At 41.8% G+C, this 23,140-nt stretch overlaps 1 protein-coding gene across 2 annotated transcripts in view; it reads left to right on the top strand.

The window, feature by feature from the left end:
* The window catches only part of pde4ba (phosphodiesterase 4B, cAMP-specific a), a 620,274-nt gene that overhangs the window by 103,077 nt on the left and 494,057 nt on the right, over nt 1-23,140 (top strand). For both annotated transcript variants that reach the window (XM_072273878.1, XM_072273877.1), the window contains exon 2: nt 15,163-15,288. In XM_072273878.1, coding sequence (XP_072129979.1) covers nt 15,247-15,288 — 42 coding nt within the window. In that variant the 5' untranslated portion in view covers nt 15,163-15,246. The remainder of the gene's footprint in view (nt 1-15,162; nt 15,289-23,140) is intronic.

The raw sequence follows: 23,140 nt of genomic DNA, 5'->3' as shown, positions 1-23,140 counted from the left end.
TGGGATTATTGTAAATGGGCATTTGATGGTTGGCACAGACTGGCCAAAGATCCTGTTTCCATGATGTACAAATATGACTCTGACCTGTGGGTTGGTTTTCAGCAATTTGTCTCTTGGGCACCTAGGTTACTTTGAATCAATCCTACTTAATCTTTCCCCATTCTGCAGAAAATTCTGCTTTCCTATTGTTTTGCCTCACAATGGATAACTTGATATTTTTGACACTACATTGCTTTAGTCATGTTCCTTCCCACTCGGTTAGTTTATGTACATCTTCTTGAAGCCTCATTGCATCCTCCTCCATACTTGCGATACCACCTAGCTTTGTATTATTAGCGAAGATAGAATTATGGCATTTGATGTCCTTGGCCAAACTGATGATTGTAGTTCATGAATAGTTGTGGTACAAACAGCTATGTTTGTGGTATTCTACCAGTCACAGCCTGCAAACCTGAGCACATTGATTTGTTCACTCTGTTTGCATCTGATAATAATTCTTAGCCTGTGCCAATATATTACCCTAATTCTGTGTTCTCTGACCTGTTTGGGACATCGTAAAATTGCATCTAATTATATCTGCATTTTCCTATTGTTGCATCCTCAAAGAATTCCAGTAATTAGTCAAATGTGAAATTCCTTATGTAAATTCACACAGCATAGTAATGAAACAAAGTTCAAAGCACACTTAATATCAAAGTGTGTATACTATATGCAACTTGATCTTCATCTCCTTACGGAAGATGACCATTGATAAATGGATAAATGAACCATTTAGATGTACCATTTAACCACCTTCTCCATGCCAACCATCAAATAGCCACCTGTTGCATTTATCAGCATTTGTTCCATAGCCTTTAGATGTCTTGGCAATTCCAAGCCTCCTGCTCAGGCAGTACAGTACAAATTGAAATCACCTGGATGATTTTTTTCCCCCTCAGATTTCCCCATTGCCCTCCGCCCTCCCCCACAAGCCTACTCCCAACACCCTCCCCCCACTCCTCATTGTAAAACTATGCCCCTGGTTTTAAACAAATGTTATGGGAAAGGATTTTGGTATCCACCCTATTTAAGCCAAAAGGAGCTGCATGTAGAAAACTTGATCTCCTATTGAGGTTTGGAATTAACCTTCAATGCAGATTATGAATTTCTCCCAGTTTTTTTTTATCTCTGACAGTTTACTGGGTCATGTTTTAAGGTCTAGGGATGGATTTTCCAGAGACTTTTGAACTAATCATAGTAAGTTTTTAATATTTTCTCAAACGCAGGTCAAACGGAACAGATGTGATTTGTGGTGTGCAGAAATTGAGCTGTGGCAGTAAATAGCAGACGTAAGGAAGTCTGGGTTTATAGGTTGGAGCTTGCTATCTAATTCGGAACTACTGTCATTTAAAGACACCAAAACCTAGATTTTTGCGCATACATTGCGAAATGTGATAATTCCTGAAGTTACTGACTGGTTCAGAGAACCAATTTTGTCATTTTGCTCTGTTGTTGGATTGTACATGCTAATGACTGAGCCTAGTCTTTCTAAGATAGCTTGGTGTTAGGCTGGTGGCCCAACCTGGGGTATAGGTTTCAGGAATTTGTTAATTTTGATGGGAATTGTTGGATTTGGGATTAGGAGGCCAAAAGAGAAAGTTATTTTTGCTTTTGATGCTAGATTAATAGTTATAATTATTTTGAGTTCTTATTTTGTTTATAAAGATTCTTCAGTTTGTATTCCATATAGGTTATAATATCTCAATGTCAGGGACTTGAATAAATTTAGAATTCCTTGGTGTCTTTTACTGTTGGCAAAACTGGGAGTGAAGCTTTGTTACCAGTTGAGTTTCTCAGTAGTAGTGAGAGAATGAGGTCTCCTCACTGCTCCACTGCTACTGCTGAATATGTGTTGCTGAAGGTCCAGGATACTGTGAACTGGTACGATTAGCACATTTCATGTAGGCCAGCTGAATCCTGGTGGGGGGAGATTGCAGTGCTGGGAGAGCATGATCTAGTCCGTAATCTGACACTCCACTACTGTGGTGTTTCGGTATTCATCTTTGATCAGAGGAAATTTTACCCACTCTACTGGAATTTGAGGGATGTTTGACACATACCACTCCCAATGAATGTAATTGCATAATTTTTATATAAATGTGTGCATATGGGTTTAGCAGATTGACTATTAAGAGGGTGGTAATGAGCTACTGCCTTGAATCACAGCAGTACTTGAGTGTGGGTATGCCTACAATGCTATTGGAGAGAGTTTCAGGATTTTGACGTAGCAATGGTGAAGGAATAGTGAAATATTTAGAACTCAATATGGTGTGTGTGGCTTGGAATGCAACTGTAAGATTGGTGGTATTCACATGCACTGGTCCTATGAGCTGATAGAGGTTGTGGTTGGAAGAGGCTATCTGAAGAGTTTGAGGGAATTGCTGAAATGCATCCTGCCAATGCTGTGTGCAGCCTCTACTGTGCATCAGTGGTGTAGTGAGTGAGTGGTTGTGTATGGGATACTGTTGTGCTCTGTATGATTTGAGTGATACATGTTCTGTATATACAGCCGCTTGAATGTCGAAGCTGGAGTCATCCATGAAGAGTATTCTATCACATTCCTGACTCGAAGTTAAGTCAAAACTAAGTTGATGTTTTCTATTATAGAGATAAAATTTCTTTGGGTGTAAATTGGGAAAAATCTGGTTAAGATGACACTGTCTGCAGAAATAAATAGCATTAGTTGTGTTGGTGTTTCTAAGATTTTTATTAAAGAAATTGCAGAGGTGATACTATAATTGTCAATTCCCTGTCAATGGAAGAAAATTTTTAACTTACATGTTATGGGAGAGCACTGGAGCTGGGGCATTACTGGTTGTAAATTATTTGAAGGGAACTACAGAAATTGTAGTTTTCCTTTAAAATTTTCATTATTCACTAAAGTGGACCTTTTAATACAAACTTCAAAAATATATGTTTGTGTAATTACAAAGCTGTGATTATCTTAGCAAAACATGCCCACTGATGCCACTAATGTAATAAATAACAAAGCTGAAGTGTTCATTATCTATTTTTCATGTTGAAAGATATTACTGTTTTTCAAAGTAAAAAGATTAAATACTTGAATTAAAAACAATTGTGAAAAGATTGCCAGATCTGACTTAACATATGAAGAAGAGTCCTAAGTTTAAATTTGGATTTTGGACTTAGATTAATATTTTATCCAATGTGTCAAATTTATAAGTAATTCCTTAAAAACAAGCACTGCCATGTAATTTACTTTGACTGTTTCAATATCAATTGTTTTGTGTTTTACCGGCTTGTATTACTTTTCATTCATAGTCATACTTTATTAATCCTGGGGGAAATTGGTTTTCGTTACAGTTGCTCCATAAATAATAAATAGTAATAGAACCATAAGTAGTTAAATAGTAATATGTAAATTATGCCAGTAAATTATGAAATAAGTCCAGGACCAGCCTATTGGCTCAGGGTGTCTGACCCTCCATGGGAGGAGTTGTGAAGTTTGATGGCCACAGGCAGGAATGACTTCCTATGACACTCAGTATTGCATCTCAGTGGAATGAGTCTCTGGCTGAATGTACTCCTGTGCCCACCCAGTACATTATGTAGTGGATGGGAGACATTGCCCAAGATGGCATGCAACTTAGGCAGCATCCTCTTTTCAGACACCACCGTGAAAGAGTTCGGTTCCATCCCCACAACATCACTGGCCTTACGAATGAGTTTGTTGATTCTGTTGGTGTCTTCCACCCTCAGCCTGCTGTCCTAGCACACAACAGCAAACATGATAGCGCTGGCCACCACAGACTCACTCGTAGAACATCCTCAGCATCGTCCAGCAGATGTTAAAGGACCTCAGTCTCCTCAGGAAATAGAGACGGCTCTGACCCTTCTTGTAGACAGCCTCAGTGTTCTTTGACCAGTCCAGTTTATTGTCAATTCGTATCCCCAGGTATTTGTAATCCTCCACCTTACAACCTTAAATGTTTTGTTACAAAAACTTACAGAAATCAAGTGAATTCAGTACTTCTGCTTGTACAGTGGGGAACTCTAAAGGAAGTCAAAGTCAGAGTGTAAGGATTGCTTTTATTGGCTCTGTTCTAAACCAATGGGTTTTGAGTGTAGCTACTTGTTGCGTACCTTTGGATTAATTCTGAAGCATTTTCTCCACTGAGCACTGGTTGATTCTTCTTTCTTGTTTTTTATAATACCTGACTCAGATAGAAGTATAGTGTTCCCTATAGTGGGGAGGTGTAGGACCAAAGGGCAAAGCCTCAGTATACAGGGACGTCCATTCAGTATGGAGATTAAAAGGAATTTCTTTTGCCAGAGGGTAGTGAATCTGTAGAATTTGTTGCCATGGGCCGATGTGGAGACCAGGTCATTGGTTGTACTGTTTGTATTTAAGGCAGAGGTTGATAGGTTCTTGATCAATCATGGCGTGAAAGGTTACAGGGAGAAAGCAGGAGAATGCGTTTGAGAGGGAAAATGGGTCATCCATGATGAAATGGCAGAGCAGACTCAATGGACTGAATGGCCTGATTTTCCTATCCATTGTGGTCTTGAGTAAATTCAGATATTTCCTATCTAGTGTTATAGAGAGATGCTAGTGCTTCAATAATTGACAGGGCAAATTTATACCAGCTGTGCTATTTTATTTTTAGGATTTTGGAGTGTCTATGAAAATTGTTTCACATCAGTATAATGTTCTACACTCCAATTCCCACCAATGAAGTAAAGACAGATACTTATCACTATTCACTCTTTAAATACCCATTTAATTATAATTTTCCAATGCATTGCCTTTGTTTTGAACTGTAGACTAGTAATGCTTTTGCTTATTGCATGCGAATTAGTTCTTTGCTGTTGCATTTACTTTCACTATTTTAATACATCTGTATCTGCACCTGAACTGGAGGGAGGTGGGGCTTGTCTCCATGTGGGAAGGTTTGCTTGTGCTGCACGGGGGCTTTAAACTGGAGTTGCAGAGTGAAGGGAGCCAAAGTGCCAGAGCAGATAGTGGAGTGGATGGGAAATGTGTTGCTAAGCCTACATGTGAATTTATGAATTGAAAGATTGAGCATGGTAGGACTGAATTTCACAGTTGTGTATATTTCAATGCCAGGAGTATTGTTGGAAATGCAGATCAGCTTAGGACATGGATCAGCACGTGGAATTATGACATTGTAGACATTAGTGAGACTTGGCTGCAGAAGGGACAGGACTGGCGGCTCAGCATCCCAAGGTTCTGTTGTTTTAGACATGATAGAGCAGGAGAGAATAAAGGGGAAAGGATGACATTACTAGTCAGGGAAAATATCATAACACTACTCAGATAGGACAGGTTGGAGAGTTCATGTGCTGAGGCTGTATGGGTGGAACTGAGGAATAAGGAAAGGATGACCATATCAATGAAATTCTATTATAGACCATCCAACAGTCCATGGGATTTAGAGGAGCAAATTTGTAGCAAGATTGCAGACCGTTTCAGAAAACGTAAGGTTGTGATAGTAGCTGATTTTTAACTTTCTACCTATTGATTGGAACTCCCAATCTGTGAAAGGACAGGATAGGATAGAGTTCATTAAATGTGTTCAGGAAAGTTTCCTTCATCAGTACATAGAGGTCCCAACTAGGGGGCATGTGATACTAGATCTCCTGTACCCAGGGCTGACATGCTGTTACTTGGACCCTGTGGGAGGCAAGTTCAGAAATTGCAGGAACCCTGCAGAGATATTTAGAACATCCCTAGTCACTGGTGAGGTGAGAGAAGATTGGAGGACACCTAATGTTGTCCTGAATAACTATTCTTGGGCTTCCAGCTGGGTACAGGTATTGAGTTTAAACGAAGTTTCGATGACAACCTCTGCCATCTTCATCAAGGATGATGTCTGGGTATGTCTAATCTGGTGGTATTTATACCCCTGTAGTCCATCCCCTCCCTTGGTTAGTCCTGATCCAATCAGGTTTCTGCTGTCCCACCTTGTTTACAATTGAATTCCAGTTCTTGCTTGGAGTGAGACCTTTGTTTTTGTGAAAATTCTTATCCTCTAGTTTTATTTCAATGGCTTCCTTCGCCAGGTGGTCCCAAAACCCATTGGCACAGCACATTAGTTTTTTTGCTGTTGAGGTCAATCCTATGACCATTGCGAATTCAATGTTTTGCTACCTCCAATTTCTCCGGGTAACCCAAAACGGATACACTTCCTGTGATCCTTGATGCAGGTTTCCACCATCTGTCCCATCTGTCTGTTGATACACTGCTCCACATTCACAGGGAATCCTGTAAATGGCAACGTCCTGATTCCCAGGTCATCTTTCACCTACATAAGCTGTGATTTGAGTTTCCTTAAGGGTTTATGGGTGGTATTCATCCAGTATTTCTTCAGAATCCTGGTGATCCTTCCAAAAACCATGGAAATGTCGGGGAAGACAAGCAGTATCAACAGATTCTTCCTAATTGTTAAGTTTCCTGGTTTTTCCATCAGACCTTTTAAGGACCCATTTGATTTTCTTCACCTTGTTGTCATTCTGATTGGACAGGGACTAACCAATCAGGAGCAATGAACGACAGGGTATAAATACCACCAGACTAGATGTGTCCAGGCATCATTCCTGATGAAGATGCAGTTTGTCATCGAAATGTCGGTTGAAATCGATACCTGTACCCAGCTGGAAGCCCAAGAGGAGTATATGCTGTGAAAGCACTGGATCCTAATGTTCCATTGTTTAAGAAGGGCTCTAAGAATAAGCCAGGAAATTATGGGCCAGTAAACCTGACATCAGTAGTGGGTAAATTATTGGAAGGTATTCTCAGGGACTGGATATATAATATTGGATAGCCAGGGACTGATCAGGGATAGTCAATATTGTTCTGTGCATGGTAGGTCATGTCTAAGCTATCTTGGAGAGCTTTTGAGGTATGTTACCAGGAATGTTGTTGAAGGCGAAGTAGTGGAAGGCGAAGTAGTGGATGTTGTCTACATGCTCTTGAGAAAGGCCTTTGACAAGGTGCCATATGGGAAGTTGGTCAAGAAGGTTCATTCGCTTAGCGTTCAATATGAGATAGTAAATTGGATGAGACATTGGCTTCACGAGGGAAACCACAGGGTGATAGTAGATGATTGCCTCTCTGACTGGAGGTCTGTAACTAGTGGAATGCTGCAGGGGTGGGTGTTGTTGTAATCTATATCAGTGATCTGGATGATAATGTGGTAAACTGGATCAGCAAATTTGCAGATGACAACAAGCTTGGGGTGTATTGGACAGCAAGGAAGTTTATCAAAGTTTGCAGTGGGATCTGGACCAGCTGGAAAAATGGGCTGAAGAATGGGAGATAGCATTTAATACAGAGACAAACTAGGGGAGGACTTGCATGGTAAGTGGCAGGGCACCGAAGAATGTGGTAGAACAGAAGGATCAATAATTCCTTGGAAGTGCCATCACAGGTAGATAGGGTTGTAAAGAAAGCTTAGTTGGGGTGTTATGTGGAAGTTGTATAAGATGTTGGTGAGGCTTAATTTGGAGTGCTTTATACAGTTCTAGTCATCTACCCCGATGAAAGACATCAATAAGTTTGAAAGAGTGCAGAGAAAACTTACAAGAATGTTGCCAGGACTTGGGGATCTGAGTTATAGGAAAAGATTGAATAGGTTGGGATTTTATTTCCTAAAGCCTAGGATAATGGGAGTTTTGATAAAGATATGCAAAATTATGAGAGGTATAGATTAAAAGCAAGCAAGCTTTTTCCACTGAGGTCTGATGAGACTAGACATCATGGGTTAAGGTTGAAAAGGGAACATAAGGGGGAACTTCTTCATTCAGGGTGATGAGAGTGTGGAATGAGCTGACAGTGGAAGTGGTAGATGCAGGTTTAATTTCAACATTTAAGAGAAGTTTGAATAAGTACATGGATGGCAGGGCTATGTACTGGTGCAGGTCAATGGGACCAAGCAGGTTAATGGCTTGGCATGGACTAGATGGGCCGAAGGGTGTTCTTCTGTGCAGTAGTGGTATGTGACTTTGACTATGACAGTATAGTGTAGATCAATTATTGTTTGGGTGGCTACCATTGCAAGGATGATTTAATTTTCTTCTTTTGTGGCCATGGAATCTTCTATGTCAGTGTCTTCATTAACATTTAACTTTCAACTTGTAAATGTTCTAGATATTAAACATTAGTTTTTATTGTCTGATTAGAATATACCCAGTAATGTAGTTAACCATGCTAAATATTACCCCTTGCAAACCTTTGTTCAAAATTGTTAAATGTTTCTAAAATAGAGTGTAGTAATTTCTAAAAGGAGATTTGGAAACAGGATGAGGAGTGGAGTGTTCAGTGCATTTGAGTGTTATGCCATTTAGCTCAATCAAGGCTGATCCCATACATTGCATTCCTGTTGTCTCTCTCTTTTGACGTCTTGTTTAGTTGATCCAATCCCTCCTTAAAATTAAGCTCTGACACCTTGTATATTATTGATGTTTTATTAAATAAATTACTAAAGAGGAAATGTATTTGATATTATATTTCATAGTGAAGCTAGGTTAATGATTTCCATGTAAATAGATACCCTCAAACTTTAACTGAGTAATACATTAACTATTTACAACAGGCACTTATTTTTGTTTCTATCATTTATCTGAGGTATGTTCAGGATATAATGGACTCTGAGAATGAAAAGGTATTAGCTGATGTTAGTCAGGTGGTTCAAAGAGGGACTTTTTGTGTGTACATGAGAACTCCTCTTGTGTCTTTGAATGATTCTCTATAGGTGAAGTGCAAAGAGTCAAAGGCCAGAACCCTGATGAACTTGACAGACAATGGTGATTGTAGAACGAATATAACAGCTGTAAATTTAGTTGTGATCATTGATACCAGTTTGAAATACCTGATTGGTGCCTCATTAATGTGAAGTGTTGAATCCCATTTTGGGAAAATTTGTGTTTTAGGTTTCTATGGCAATAATTTCAAGTTGATGTTTTCAGCCATTAGAATAGTCTAGTGAAGATCCAGGTATGTTTTAATTGTCTGTGTTCTCAAGTGTTTTACAAATAACAGTAGTTTAATAACATTCAAACTAGTATGAGTTTAGATTTTGAGTTAGCTTTCTAAAGTAGAAATAAATTGGGTCACTCTCAGATGAACTCAATGCATTTTATGCTCAGTTTGACCGTCAAAACATGGAGGCACCTTCACGAGCTGCCACAGCTCCCAGTGACCCTGCTCAAAACTAATCAACGAGGTTCAAGGCCTTGCACTCAATGCCTCCTTGTGCAATTGGATCCTCTATTTCCTCACTTGTAGACCCCATTCAGTTCAGATTGGCAACATCTCCACAATCTTAATCAGCGCAAGTGCACCACAATGCTCTGTACTTAGCCCCCTGCTCTATTCGTCTTACGCTTATGACTGTGTGGCTAAGCACAGCTGCAATGCCATATTCAGATTTAGTGACAACACTACTGTCATAGTCTGAATCAGAGGTGGTGATGAGTCAACATGTAGGAGGAAGTTTGAAAACCTGGCTGAGTGGTGCTATATCCACAACCTCTCACTCAATGATAGCATGACCAAGGAGCTGATTATTGACTTCTATAGGAGGAAACCAAAGGTCCATGAGCCAGTCATTGGAGGATCAGAGGTGGAGAAGTCAGCAACGTTAAATTCCTCTGAGTTATTATTTTGGAGGACCTCTCCTGAGCCCTAAGTGAAATTACAAAGGAAGCACAGCAACACCTTAACTTTCTTAGAAATTTGTGAAGATTCAGCATGGCGTCAAAAACATTGACAGACTTCTATAGATGTGTACTGGAGAGTATTTTGTATCATAGCCTGGTATGGATCTATCAACTCCCTTGAATGGAAAACCACACAAAAAGTGGTGGATATGACCCAGTGCCTTGTGAGTAAAGGCCTCCCCACCATTAAGCACACCTGTACAAAGTGTTGTTGCAGAAAAGCAGCATCCGTCATCGGGGACCCCCACCACTCAGGACATGCTTTCTTCTCAGTACTGCCATCAGAAGGTACAGAGGCCTCAAGGCTCACACCACCAGGTTCAGGAACAGTTATTACCTCTCAACCATCAGTCTGTTGAGCCATCATTGGAATGTTCCCGGAACCAATGTACTCACTTTCAAGGCTCTTCATTTCATGTTCTCGATGTTTTTATTATTTCCTTTTTGTATTTGCAGAGTTTTTTGTCCATTGCACACTGGTTGAGCCCCACATTGATGTGATCTTTCACTGATTCTATTATGCTTATTATTCTATTATGTGTTTATTGAGTAAGCCCGTAAGAACATTAATCTGTAGTAATGGTGACGCACATGTCCTTTGATGATAAATTCACTTTGTACTTTGACCCTGTGATTTCACTCTCTGAAGACTTTGTGTGAGCATCCTTCAGGAGGGTACACCCAAGAAAAGCTTCCAGCCCAGACAGGGTATCTGGATGAGTACTGGAGACCTGTGATGATTCAGTGATATCTTTAACCTCTTGTTTCGGCAGTCTGAGGTAACCGCGGGCTTCAATTATACCGATGCCTGAGAAGAACATGCTGATCTGCCTCAATGACCATCATCCAGAAGCACTTGCAGTGCATCCACTGTGATGAAGTGCTTTTAGAGGTTGGTGATGAAACTTAATCAGTTCCTGCCTCAGAATCAACTTGGATCTACTGCAATTTGCCTACCGTCACAACAGGTCAACGCCAGATGCTATTTCATTGGCTCTTCACTCAACCCTGGAACCCTGGGCAGGGAAGGTGCATACATCAGGATGCTCTTCACTGGCTACAGTGTGGTATTCAATACTATTATCACCTCAAAACTCCTAAATGGACGTTGAAGCTTTGGACACTACCTCACTTTTATAAAAAATATACAGTATTTCCATTTTTGCACATTTAAAAAAATCTATTCAATGTACATAAAAAGTAAATCAATTATGTTTTATTTTTATTATTATTTCTCTCTCTGCAAGATTATGTTTTGCATTGAGCTGTTGCTGCTAAGTTAACAAATTTCATGTCACACGCTGATGATAATAAACCTGATCTGATTCTGAAGACCTAGGCCTCAATACCTCCTTGTACAACTAGATCCTTGACTTTCTCACTTGCTGGCCCCAGTCAGCTTGAACTGGCAGCAACAACTCCGACATGATCTCCATCAGCACAGGTGCACCACAAAGCTGTGTGCCTAGCCCCCACTCTAATCATTGTATTCTTATGACTGTGAGGCTAGTCACAGTTCCAATGCCATATTTAAATTTGCTGATGACACCATTGTCGTTAGCCAAATCAGTGTAGTTGGAGTCAAGTGGTATTTCAGCAGCTGTGTACAAATGAATCCTTTGACAGATGTAGAAGTTTAAGACCCAGCTTAAGAGAGAAATCAAGAGGGCCAAAAATGTAAATGCATACTCATTCTATTTATCACTGCAGAAGACAAAAACATTTTTAGCATCTGTGCACTTGAACTAACTTGAATTGACCACGGTTGTCATGGGCCAAGAAGTTTGTGAATCTTTTTGTGCCAGATGTGCAACTGATTCTTAGTCAGGTCTTCTTGGGCAGCCGGGCTTTTCTTTGGAATCCTGAATTACTGTTCATTTGAAGTGTATTTGTATGTCACCAAGACAGCTGAGGTATTTGTATTCAAGTAACCAAATACACATGGAATGAAAAGCTGTTGTCAGTAATAGTGAGCACAAAGCCTCTTGACTATCACTTAAATATCCATCCCATTCATTGCAAGTTCTCGGAAAAAAACTAACATTCTTGCCTGGTGTTTCCTCAGCAATATGATCCACTCTATACTGCTGTTTGAAATAGTCATGCAATTCATTTGAGGACAGTTAGGACTGGGCAATAAATGTCCCCCCCCCCCCCCCCCGCCACCTCCAATGACATCCACAATCTAGGAATAACATATATGAATTAATTTTCATTTTCATGTAAAGTGAAAAGTGATTAATTTTGGTCTAAAAGTATAGAATTAAAGGACTGAATCAGGAGTTATAGGTTAGTAACTCTCCAAAAATGATGCAAGAAATTGAAAAAGTGTAGTGGCACATGAGATCCATCTTTCTCTGTTTTTATAGAGTTAGGGTACAAAAAAGGTAAACGTACTGAACTTCTGCTATGGTACCACAGCTGGAATAGTTTCTGGACTTTGCATTTCTAGGAAAGTTGTAACACTCTGTTTAGATTGATAAGGATGAAAGTTGTTGTCAATTAAAACACCTGTGTCAGACTTCTATTTATTGACTACAAGCTCTGGACCCTGGGTGTCTCAGCAACACTGCCCTGCAATTAGATCTTTGACTTCCGAACCAACAGACCTGTCAGTAAGAATAGGAAGCAACACTTCTGGCAAGATTACTCTAGATGTTGGTGCTACATGTATTTGCTTCCTCAGCCCTCTACTCCCTGTATATTCATGCCGGATTATGCTATAACTCCATCTACAAGTTTGCGGATGACACCACCATAGTGGGCCATATCTCAAATAATGATGAATTAGAGTCAGAGTCCAGAATCCCTGTTCCTTTCCAATCCCGATGAAGGGTCTCTGCCTGAAATTTTGACTGTTTATTCATTTCAATAGATGTTGCCTGACCTGCTGAGTTCCTCCAGCATTTTGTGTGTACGTGTGTTGCTTTGGATTTCCAGCATTTGCAGACTTTCTCGTGTTTATTCTTTCTAAGTTGTTGGCAGTTTTATTTTTGCTTTTCAGGTTCTAGTGACGGAATTCTGAAAATAGCTCATGTTATTCCTGGTGTCTTTTTAATTGAACTTCATCCATTATAATGTGTTTCCTACCACTACCAACCCCATCTCTATGATGAGCATAAAAGGTTTTCCAGATATTTTGGAAATCTTGAGCAGTGCAAACAAAATGCTGGATGATATCAGTAAGGCAAGCAGCATCTATGGAGAGGAATAAACAGCAAACATACAAAATGCTGGAGAAACCCAGCAGGACAGACAGCACCTATGGAAAAGAGTACAGTCGATGTTTTGGGCTGCGATCTTTCAGCAGGACAGGAGAAAAAAAAGATGAGGAGTCAGAGTTAGAGGGTGGGGGGAGGGAAGAGATAAACTACAAAGTAGTAGATGAAACTGGGAGGGAGGAAGTAAAGAGTTGGGAAGTTGATTGGCGAAAGAGATACAGGGCTGGAGAGGGGGGAATCTAATAGATGACAGAAGGCTATGGGAGAAAGAAAAGAAGGAGGAGCACCAGAGAGAGACGGTGGGCAGACAAGGAGATAAGGTAAGAGGGGGAAAAGGGGATGGGAATGATGGAGGGGGAGGGTGTTCGAGAAATCAATGCTCATGCCATCCAGTTGGAGGCTAACCAGACAGAATATAACGTGTTGCTCTCTCCAACCTGAGTGAGGCCTCATTGTGATAGTAGAGGAAGCCATAAACTGACATGTTGGAATGGGAAGTGGAATTAAAGTAGGTGGCCACTGAGGGATCCAGCTTTTTCTGGTGGATGGCATGTAGGTGATCGGTGAAGCAGTTTCCCAGTCTACATTGGGTCTCACCGATACACAGAAGGCAGCACTGGATACAGTAGATGACTCCAACAGGACTCATGGGTGAAGTGTCAACTCACCTGGAAGGACTATCTGGGGCCCTGAATGGTAGTGAGGGAGGAGGTGTAGGGGCAGGTGTGGCACTTGTTCTGTTTGCAAGGATAAGTACCGAGAGGGAGATCAGTGGAGGGGGTGAATGGACAAGGGAGCTGTGTAGGGAGTGATCCCTGCGGAAAGCAGAAAGTGGTGGGGAGGGAAAGATCTGGTTGATGGTGGTATTCTGCTGGAGATGGCCAAAGTTTTGGAGAATTATGTGTTGGACCACAGTTGATGTTTTGGCCAGGACTAGAAAGGAAGGAGGTAGAAGTCGGAATAAAGTGGTGAGGAGAGAGAATGAGTACAGGCTGGAAGGTGATAGGTTGGGGGGAAGGTGGGTGGGGAAGTAGGATGAAATAAGAAGCTGTAAGGAGATGGGTGGAAAAAGTAACGGACTGAAGATGAGGGAATATGATAGTCATCTCTAAAATACCAGGATGAAAACCATTAACATCACTGATATTTTGGGCTTTTGCTTTTTTTACGTAACATACTTTCTCATTTTTTTCCCCCTTTCTTCATTCTCTTTATACCTTTGGTTCTCCTCAATTTCTGATGTGTTTATGTAACTTCCATGAGGATTGTTAAAGATGTTGGTTTAAGGAATGAGCTATTCTCTTGATCCAGTTGCTTTACTTGCCTGTATCTCTTGGGCGGACCTATGTACTCTATAGTTTCGTCATTATCTCTTGCTCGCAGAAGCTCTCAGTATCCTTTTTCATACTTTTTATATTTCTTTGCTTTCTTATTCTATGTCAGAACTATTATCAACTTTATCATCCTCTTTTGCTCTTCTAGTTCCTTAGGCTTATCGGGGATCTCAATCAGCTCTGTAAGCAGGCTGAGGAAGGCAGAAGGCATTCAATTTAGATGAGCGTGAGGTTTTTTGCATTTCAAGAAGCTGAAGCAGGATAGGATGGTCATGGTGAATGGAAGGTCTCTGGAGGGTGTTGGACAGAACAAGTATTGAGTTTGCTCTTCTGAATCAATCAGACTGCTGTGTGTATTTAGATAAAGGATTTTTAATTGGAATTTTTGACCATGGGTTGTTGGTTTCAACTTATTGCACTGATTCCTGATGTAAGCAGGGTCATAGTGAAAGGTGCCGTGAATAAAATTGGAGATTAGAGCTTTTGTTAATCTATTTTTCAAGGCACAAACTGAAACAGCTGAAGGTCTGAACTCTAGTATTTACTAAAGGTTGCAAAGAATATGACCACGGAGGACAGTATGTGCAGTGTTATGAACCTTTGCATTATATTTATTTTATATCGAAGAATAAATAGACATGAGTATTTAAAACTGTAATTTTTAAGCATATGTACTTAATGTTTTTCAATTAATTCCATCACAGAAATCACAAATCACAGAATGTATCTAATTTTTTTTTGCTCCTTCAAATATTTTCTGGTAGTTTTTATCTTTCCTAAAGTTTCAAATTTAACTTGGAAATATTAAGCCTTAATATGATTGATAGTAATTTTATTCTGATGTGTTTATTGTTGCTTTGTTACAGGGGATACATGAACTTGTAAGGAGCTGGCAATCTGCTTCTCTGAAATAGAAGTGCTGGAACTGTAGAATCCCAGTTATTTTCATAATGAAAAAAAGTAGAAGTGTCTTGGCAGTAAGTGCGGAAGATGTAAGTCAACAGTATGGGTTGAATACCCAATTTAACAGTACAAGTTCAAGCTTTATTTACTAAAATGTTTTTCTAGATGTACTGTGTTAACTTTTTTAAAAAAAATTCTTAGTTATTAGTGCTAAACTTAATGCTCATACTATTTCAGGATTATTGGATATCGCATAGATTTGGGCGTGATCCCCAGACCTGGAAAATTTCCTTCTCTCTTACTGGATTCTAATCCTCCCTTACTGAAAATGATTTAGAATCTCCTATTTTTTTTTTTTTTTGTGGTCATTATTCAACACATTGAGTACATGAAATGTTAGTATATTAAGTAGATTCTTGTGCTTTCACACATGGTTTGGAGTGGAGTGAAGTGTTCACCTGCCATAAGAATGTACACTTAAACGGATTTCTAGAACTATGCACTTAATTGTACTTTAGCTTCTTTGCTAGGAAAGTTTGGTTAGGAGTAGTATTGATGAAAATGTACCCTCTCCTCTAATGCCACCAATTCTCTTTCCCCACCCCCTCCCCATCCCTGCATCCAGCTCTAATCCCTGCTGGCTTCTCCATCCCCCCTGACTTTCTCCTCTCTGAGATGGAAAGTTCTGTCCTCAGCAAGGGCCTTTGCCTGCACTTCAATGAGTTCCTCATCCACCATGATACTGAGCTCCTTGTCTGTTGCCCTAGCTCACTTCTTTGGCAAGAATTCCCCACCCTGCATTGATAATCTCTTCACCCATCTCAAAGTCTCCTCCTCTTCTGCTGTGGACTTCTTTTTATCTCTGTTGTTGATGAGACATCAACCAGCTTGACTTTAGCACTCCTCTCTACTCCTCAAAAATTAATCTCTCTGAACACTTCCCTCCACCCTCTCCACACCAACCTTGCCATCATTATCAAACCCGCAGACAAAGCGTGTGCTGTTGCAGTGTGATAGACTGACCTCTACCTTGCTAAGTGCAGGCAACAACTCTCAGACAGCTCCTCTTGTCCCTTGAAGAGGACCCTGGACCTCACTCAAGACCATCAGAAAATTGTCTCCAACTCCGTTGCCAAGCTCATAGCTGGAGACTGTCCATCCACGTCCACCAAGCTCATAGCTAACTTACCCAACACTGCTCGTTCCTACCTCCTACCCAAGATCCACAAATCAGACTGTCTGGGTAGGGCCACCGTTTCTGCCTGCACCAGTCCCAAATGAACTTCTGTCCATATACTTTGATTCCATTTTATCTCCCTTGGTTCAGTCCCTTCCGACCTACATGCATGACACTTCACATGCTCTCATTTCCTCAAAAACTTTGAATTCCTGGGCCCTAATTGACTCACTGTCACCATGGATGTCCAGCTCCAATACTCTTCTTTCTCCCCCATCAAGAAGGCCTTAAAGCTCCCTGCTTCTTTCTCGACAACAGACCCGACCAATTCCCTTCTACCACCACCACCCTCCAGCTGGTGGAACTGGTCTGCTTCCTCAACAATTTTTCCTTTGGCTCCTCCACTTTCTCCAAACTTAAGGTCTAGCAATGGGCACTCACTTGACCCTCAGCTATGCCTGCTTTTTCATTGATCCAATGTAGATTGGGGGCAGTTTTGTTGAGCACCTTTGCTCCATCTGCAAAAAGTGGAATTTCTTGGTGCCCAATCATTTCAAATCCTATCTCCTTTCCCTTTCTGGCGTGTTGGTCCATGTGCCATGATGAAGCAATTGCGGGTTGAAGGAGAAACACCTCATGTTTTGTCTTGGTAGCATTCAACCTGATGGCATGAACATTGATTTCTCCTTCCAGTAATTCCCACCCTCCCCTTTGCAGTTTTTCTGTTCTCTTGCTCTGGCCTCTCACCTCTTCTCCTCAACTGTCCATAACCTCCCTCTGGTGTCCCACCTCTTTTTTCTGACAAGATCCACTCTTCTCTCCTATCTGATTCCTTCTTCTCCAGCCCTTTAGCTTTTCCACTTATCACCTACCAGCTTCTTATTTAATCCCCCATCCACCTGGCTTCACTTGTCACTTTCTAGGTTGTCCTCCTTCCCCTCCCCCGACCACCTTATTCTAACTCCTTTCCCCTTCCCTTGTTATCCTGATGAAGGGTCGACTATTCATTCATTTTCATAAATGCTGAATTCTGCCAGCATTTTGTGTGTGTTGATGAAGAAATACTATTGAAGTTCCCCAAGCTGTCAAAGCTTCCTGCAATGCATCTCTTTGGGAATTTCCTGAACAGTCAAACGAGGAGTGAATTGGTTTTAATGTAGTTATTTTCTTGAAATTACAAAGTTGAGGAGATTTTATTTTACTTTCATTTGGGAGATTTAACATTCAACTACTTTTGCCACTCTTTGAAAAGTGAGATGCTCAAACATTCTGTATGATGCAAATTATGGGTTATTTGTCACATAATTTATTTATGTATTTCTGTGTACCTATTATATCTACTCTGTACGTTAGAACAGTTAAACGAAGTACATATTATTAGCTCCAAACCAATTTCTCGTGATAAAGTCTTAATCAGGTTTATTATCACTGTCTTATATGATGTGAACTTTGGTGTGTTGTGGCAGTACTACTAAGCTTTCTATATAAATTACAAAATAAACGAATAGTATAAAAAATCAGAAATGAGATTGTTTTTATGGACCATTCTGAAATCTGGTGATGGAAATGAAGAAACTGTTCCTAAACTGTCGAATATGAGTCTTGAAACTTTTGTATCCCTTCCCTGATGGTAGTAACAAGACGAGAGCATGTCCTGATGGTGAGGAACCTTAATGGTGGATACTATGTTTCTGAGACACCTCTTCTTGAAGCTGTCTTCCATGGTAATGAGAGTAGTGTCACAGTTTAAACTGGTTGTGTCTACAACTCTCTGCAGCCTTTTGTGATTCTCTGCATTAGAGTCTCCCCACCAGGCTGTAATGCAGCCTGTCAGAATGCTTTCCACCATACACCTATAGAAACTTGCAAGTGTCTTTGGTGACATACTAAATCTCAAACACCCAACAAAGTAGGACTGGTGTCATTCCTTCATGCTTGCATCAATACGTTGACCCAGGATAGACCTTCAGAGATGTTGACACCCAGACACTTGAAGCTAAGAACGATACATCAGTTCTCATTGAGGGGTCATCCCTGGTCTTGTTATTGTCAAGTGTGAGGTTCCTGTTGAGACACCACGCAACCAGTCAATCCATCTCATTCTTGTATGCCTCCTTGATGGCATCTGAGCTTTTACTGACAACATGTGGTGTCATCTGTGAATTTATAGATAGCATTTGAGCTGTACTCAGCACATAGTCTTGAGTGCTATGATCAATTTTTTTTCCCAATTACCTGGTGAAACAAATTCTATAAATGAGAAAATCTGCAGATGCTGGAAATCCAAATCAACACACACTATATGCTGGAGAAACTCAGCAGGTCATGCAGAATCTATGGAAAAGAGTAAACAGTCAATGTTTCGGGCTGAGACCCTACTTCAGGATTGGAAAGGAAGGGGAAAAATAAGTAAGAAGGTGGGGGAGGGGAAAAAGAAGAACAAGGTGGCTGGTAATGGGTGAGACATGGAGGGGGGAGGGGGCGAAGTAAAGAGTAGCATTACCAGAAGTTCAAGAAGCAGGACTGGTGAAAGTCAAGGGGGGAGCATTATGGTAGGCTTATTCAGAAAGTCAGAATGCATGGGATGCAGGGAAGTTTAGCCAAGTGGATTCAGAATTGGCTTGCCTGCAGAAAGCAGAGGGTCGTAGTGGAGGAAGTACTTTCAGATTGGAGGGTTGTGACTAGTTGTGACCAGAACCACAAGCATTGGTTCTAGGACCTCTACTTTTCGTGATTTTTATTAACGAGCTGGATGTGGGGGTAGAAGGGTGGGTTGGCAAGTTTGCAGATGATACAAAGGTTGGTGGTGTTATAGATAGTGTAGAGGATTGTCAAAGATTGCAGAGAGACATTGATAGGATGCAGAAGTGGGCTGAGAAGTGGTAGATGGATTTCAACCCGGAGAAGTGTGAGGTGGTACACTTTGGAAGGACAAACTCCAAGGCAGAGTACAAAGTAAATGGCAGGATACTTGATAGTGTGGAGGAGCAGAAGGATCTGGGGGTACATGTCCACAGATCCCTGAAAGTTGCCTCACAGGCAGATAGGGTAGTTAAGAAAGCTTATGGGGTGTTACCATTCATAAGTTGAGGGACAGAGTTTAAGAGTCGCGAGGTAATGATGCAGCTCTATGAAACTCTGGTTAGGTCACACTTGGAGTATTGTGTCCAATTCTGGGCCCTCACTATAGGAAGGGTGTGGAAGCATTGGAAAGGGTACAGAGGAGATTTACCAGGATGCTGCCTGGTTTAGAGAGTATGCATTGCAATCAGAGATTAAGGGAGCTAGGGCTTTACTCTTTGGAGAGGAGGAGGATGAGAGGAGACATGATAGAGGTATACAAGATATTAAGAGGAGTAGGTAGAGTGGACAGCCAGCGCCTCTTCCCCAGGGCACCACTGCTCAGTACAAGAGGACATGTCTTTAAGATAAGGGGTGGGATGTTCAAGGGGGATATTAGAGGAAGGTTTTTTACTCAGAGTGGTTGGTGCGTGGAATGCACTGCCTGAGTCAGTGGAGGCAGATACACTAGTGAAATTTAAGAGACTACTAGACAGGTATATGGAGGAATTTAAGGTGGGGAGGGGTTATATGGGAGGTAGGGTTTAAGGGTTGGCACAACATTGTGGGCTGAAGGGCCTGTAATGTGCTGTACTATTCTATGTTCTATTACCAGAAATTTGAGAAATCAGTATTCATGCCTTCAGGTTGCAGGCTAACCAGACAGAATACAAGGTATTGCTCCTCCAACTTGAGTGTAGCCTCATCCTTGGAGTAGGCCATGGAATGACATGTTGGAATGTGAATGGGAAGTGGAATTGAAATTGATGGCCACTGAGTAAAGGTGTTTGGCACAGTGTCCCAATCTACGTCAGGTATACAGGAGGCACACCAGGAGCACCGGATACAGTAGATGACCGCAACAGACTCTCAAGTGAAGTGTCACCTCATCTGATGGTGGAGGAAGGGCATCTACTTTCTTTGAAGAAGGAGGATATCTCAGTTGTTCTGGAATGAAAAGCTTTGTCCTGAGAGCAGATGTAGAGAGGGAGGAACTGAGAGAAGAAAATGGCATTTTTACAAGTGACAGGGATGGGAGAGGTATAGTTCAGACAGTTATGAGAGTCAGTGGATTTATAAAAGATGTTAATAGATAGTGTCTCTAGAGGTGTATATGGAGAGTTTGGGAAAGGGGCTACAGTTGTTGGAAATGGATCAAGAAATTTGAGGGTAGGGTGGAAGCTGTAGGCAAAGTTGATGAAATTGATGAGCTCAGCATGGGTGCATGAAGCAGCAGCAATGCTGTCATCGACGTAGCATAGGAAGAGTTGGGGAGAGATGCCGGTGAAGGCTTGGATCATGGACTGTTCCACGTAGCCGACAAAAAAGCAGGCATAGCTGCGACCCCTGCAAGTGCCCAGGTCTACACCTTTGGTTTGAAGGAAGTGAGAGGAGCTGAAAGAGAAATTATTGAGGATCAGTTCCACCAGGAGGAGGAGAAAGGTGGTAGACAGAAACTTAATTGGGTCTGTTGTCCAAAAAGTGGAGAGCTTTAAGGCCTTCTTGATGGGGGATGGAGGTGTATAGAGACTAACTATCCATAGTGAAAAAGAGAGGACTGGGGCCAGGGAACTTAATCAGTGAAAAGATCAAAAATGGTGAAGTGTCACAGATGTACGTAGGAACAATCTGAACCAGCAGGGATAAAATAGTTGAAGAATGCAGCACAATTTCAGTGGGGCAGGAGCAGGTAGAAACAATGATTCTACCTGGATAGTCAGGTTTATAGATCTTGGGTAGGAGTTAGAAATGGGAGGTGTGGGATAAGGGAATGATAAGGTTGTTGGCAGCGGATGGGAGATCCCCAGAATTAATGAATTCAGTGATGTTGCAGGAGACTTGGCACGGAGAGGGAGGCGATGGAAGAACAGCCCAATGACATGGTATCAATGTCACTGAGTTGTAGGCACAGCAGGACAAAGGTGAGGTGCTCACTGAGGACAGAACTTTCTGCCTCAGAGAGGGGAAGGTCGGAAGGAATTGTGAAGACCTGGCATGGATGAGAGCTGGGATCAGAGTGGGAGAAGAGGATTGGGGTGTTCAGGAAAGGTGGGGTTGGAGGAAGATGGAGGCTCTGTTGACTTGAGAGCTGACAGTGCGGCCTGAGCGACACGGGATTGCAGAGTGGTGATGGGGGAAGGGGAGACTGGGGTTCCAGTAGCAGCTCGTAAGTTCTTAGCCTGGACATGCTGTTGGTCAATGTCCAGATGAGGCGGAGGTATAGGTTGAGCAATTACCCATTTGAAGGTGCCAGGGGTCCTTGGAGCCGGCATTGATGGCGGTGGAATTAGGGTTCTCAATCTGCTTGGGATTGCTGGAACTGGTATTGGTGATGTTGGTGTCACTGATATAGAGGTGTCCAGAGCCACTGGGGCGGGGGATTGATTCGGTGAGATTCATAATCTGGGGGGATCTGATGGTATTGAGGTTGGCAGCAGGAATCCTTCCAGACTTCCGGCCTAAAACATCGACTGTTTACTCTTTTCCAAAGATGTGCAAAACAATTCGCATGCTCATTTCATGTGTTACCACTCATTGTTCCTATCATTCTGGTCATTTCTTATTTTCTGTTGGGGCGCAAAATCCAGTGTAAGAAGTTGTGCCCCATTTTCGTCAGTTGGTAATGGATAATTAGGCAAATGACAAGGGCCGTTTAAAAGTAATTAGTTTTAAGCTGAGCAGCCTGAGGCAGGGAGATGAGGCTTTGACAAGAGTGCAGAGGTTGAGGTTTCTGTCTTTCTTTATTATTGCATAGGTAGAGCAGCAAGAATGGATCCCTGGGAAGTGCTGTGCTCATCTTGACTGGTGTAGTCATCGGGAGTCCTCCAGTCTCCCTGACTTCCCACACCCGTGAGAAGTGCATCCGGGTGCAGCTCCTTCTAGACTGTGTTAGTGAGCTGGAGCTGGATGCCCTGTAGATCATTTGAGAGAATACGAGGTTGATAGACAGTAGTTACAGGGGGGGCAGTCACACCGAAGTTCCAGGAGGCAAGGAGCTGGCTGATTGTCAGGAGAGGGAATAGGCAGATAATTTAGAATATCCTTAGAGCTGTTCCCCTCAATAACAAGTACAGCACTTTTGATATAGCTGGAGGGGTGACCTTCCAGGGAAAGATGCAGTGACCAGTCTCTGGCATGGAGTCTAGTTCTGAGGCTCAGAAGGGAAGGTGGTGGAGGGGTCGATGAGGAAGAGTGGTGGTGATAGGGAATACAGTATTTGGGGGAGAAGGCATGAGATTTTGTGCATGTGGAAGATGCACCCAGATGGTATGTTGCTTCCCAGGTGCCAGAGTCAGGGATGTCTCATTTTGGGCCCACAGCATTCTTAAGGGGTGGGGAGGGGGGAGAGTTAGCAGCTAGCAGTCCAAAGTTGTGGTATGTATTGGTGATAACAATGTAGGTATGGAAAGGTCTGAGGTCCTGAAGAGAAAATGGGTAGCTAGGAAGAAAGCTAAACAGGACCTGAAGGGTAGGAATCTCTGGATTGCTGCCTGTGCCACACACCAGTGAGGGTAAGAATGAGATGATATGGTGGATGAATGTATGACTGAAGATTTGGTGCGTGGGGCAGGGTTTGAGATTGGTAGATCGTTGGAATCACTGCTGAGGAATATATGGCCTGTACAAAATGAATGGAATCAGAATCCTTTATTATCACCAAGTATGTGGACACATACAGGGAATTTGACGCCGGTTTCCCTGAG

Source organism: Mobula birostris, chromosome 12, assembly GCF_030028105.1.
Source record: "Mobula birostris isolate sMobBir1 chromosome 12, sMobBir1.hap1, whole genome shotgun sequence".
Taxonomy (NCBI): domain Eukaryota; kingdom Metazoa; phylum Chordata; class Chondrichthyes; order Myliobatiformes; family Myliobatidae; genus Mobula; species Mobula birostris.
The sequence above is the reverse complement of the archived record's forward strand: the minus strand, read 5'-3'. Positions and strand labels throughout refer to the sequence as shown.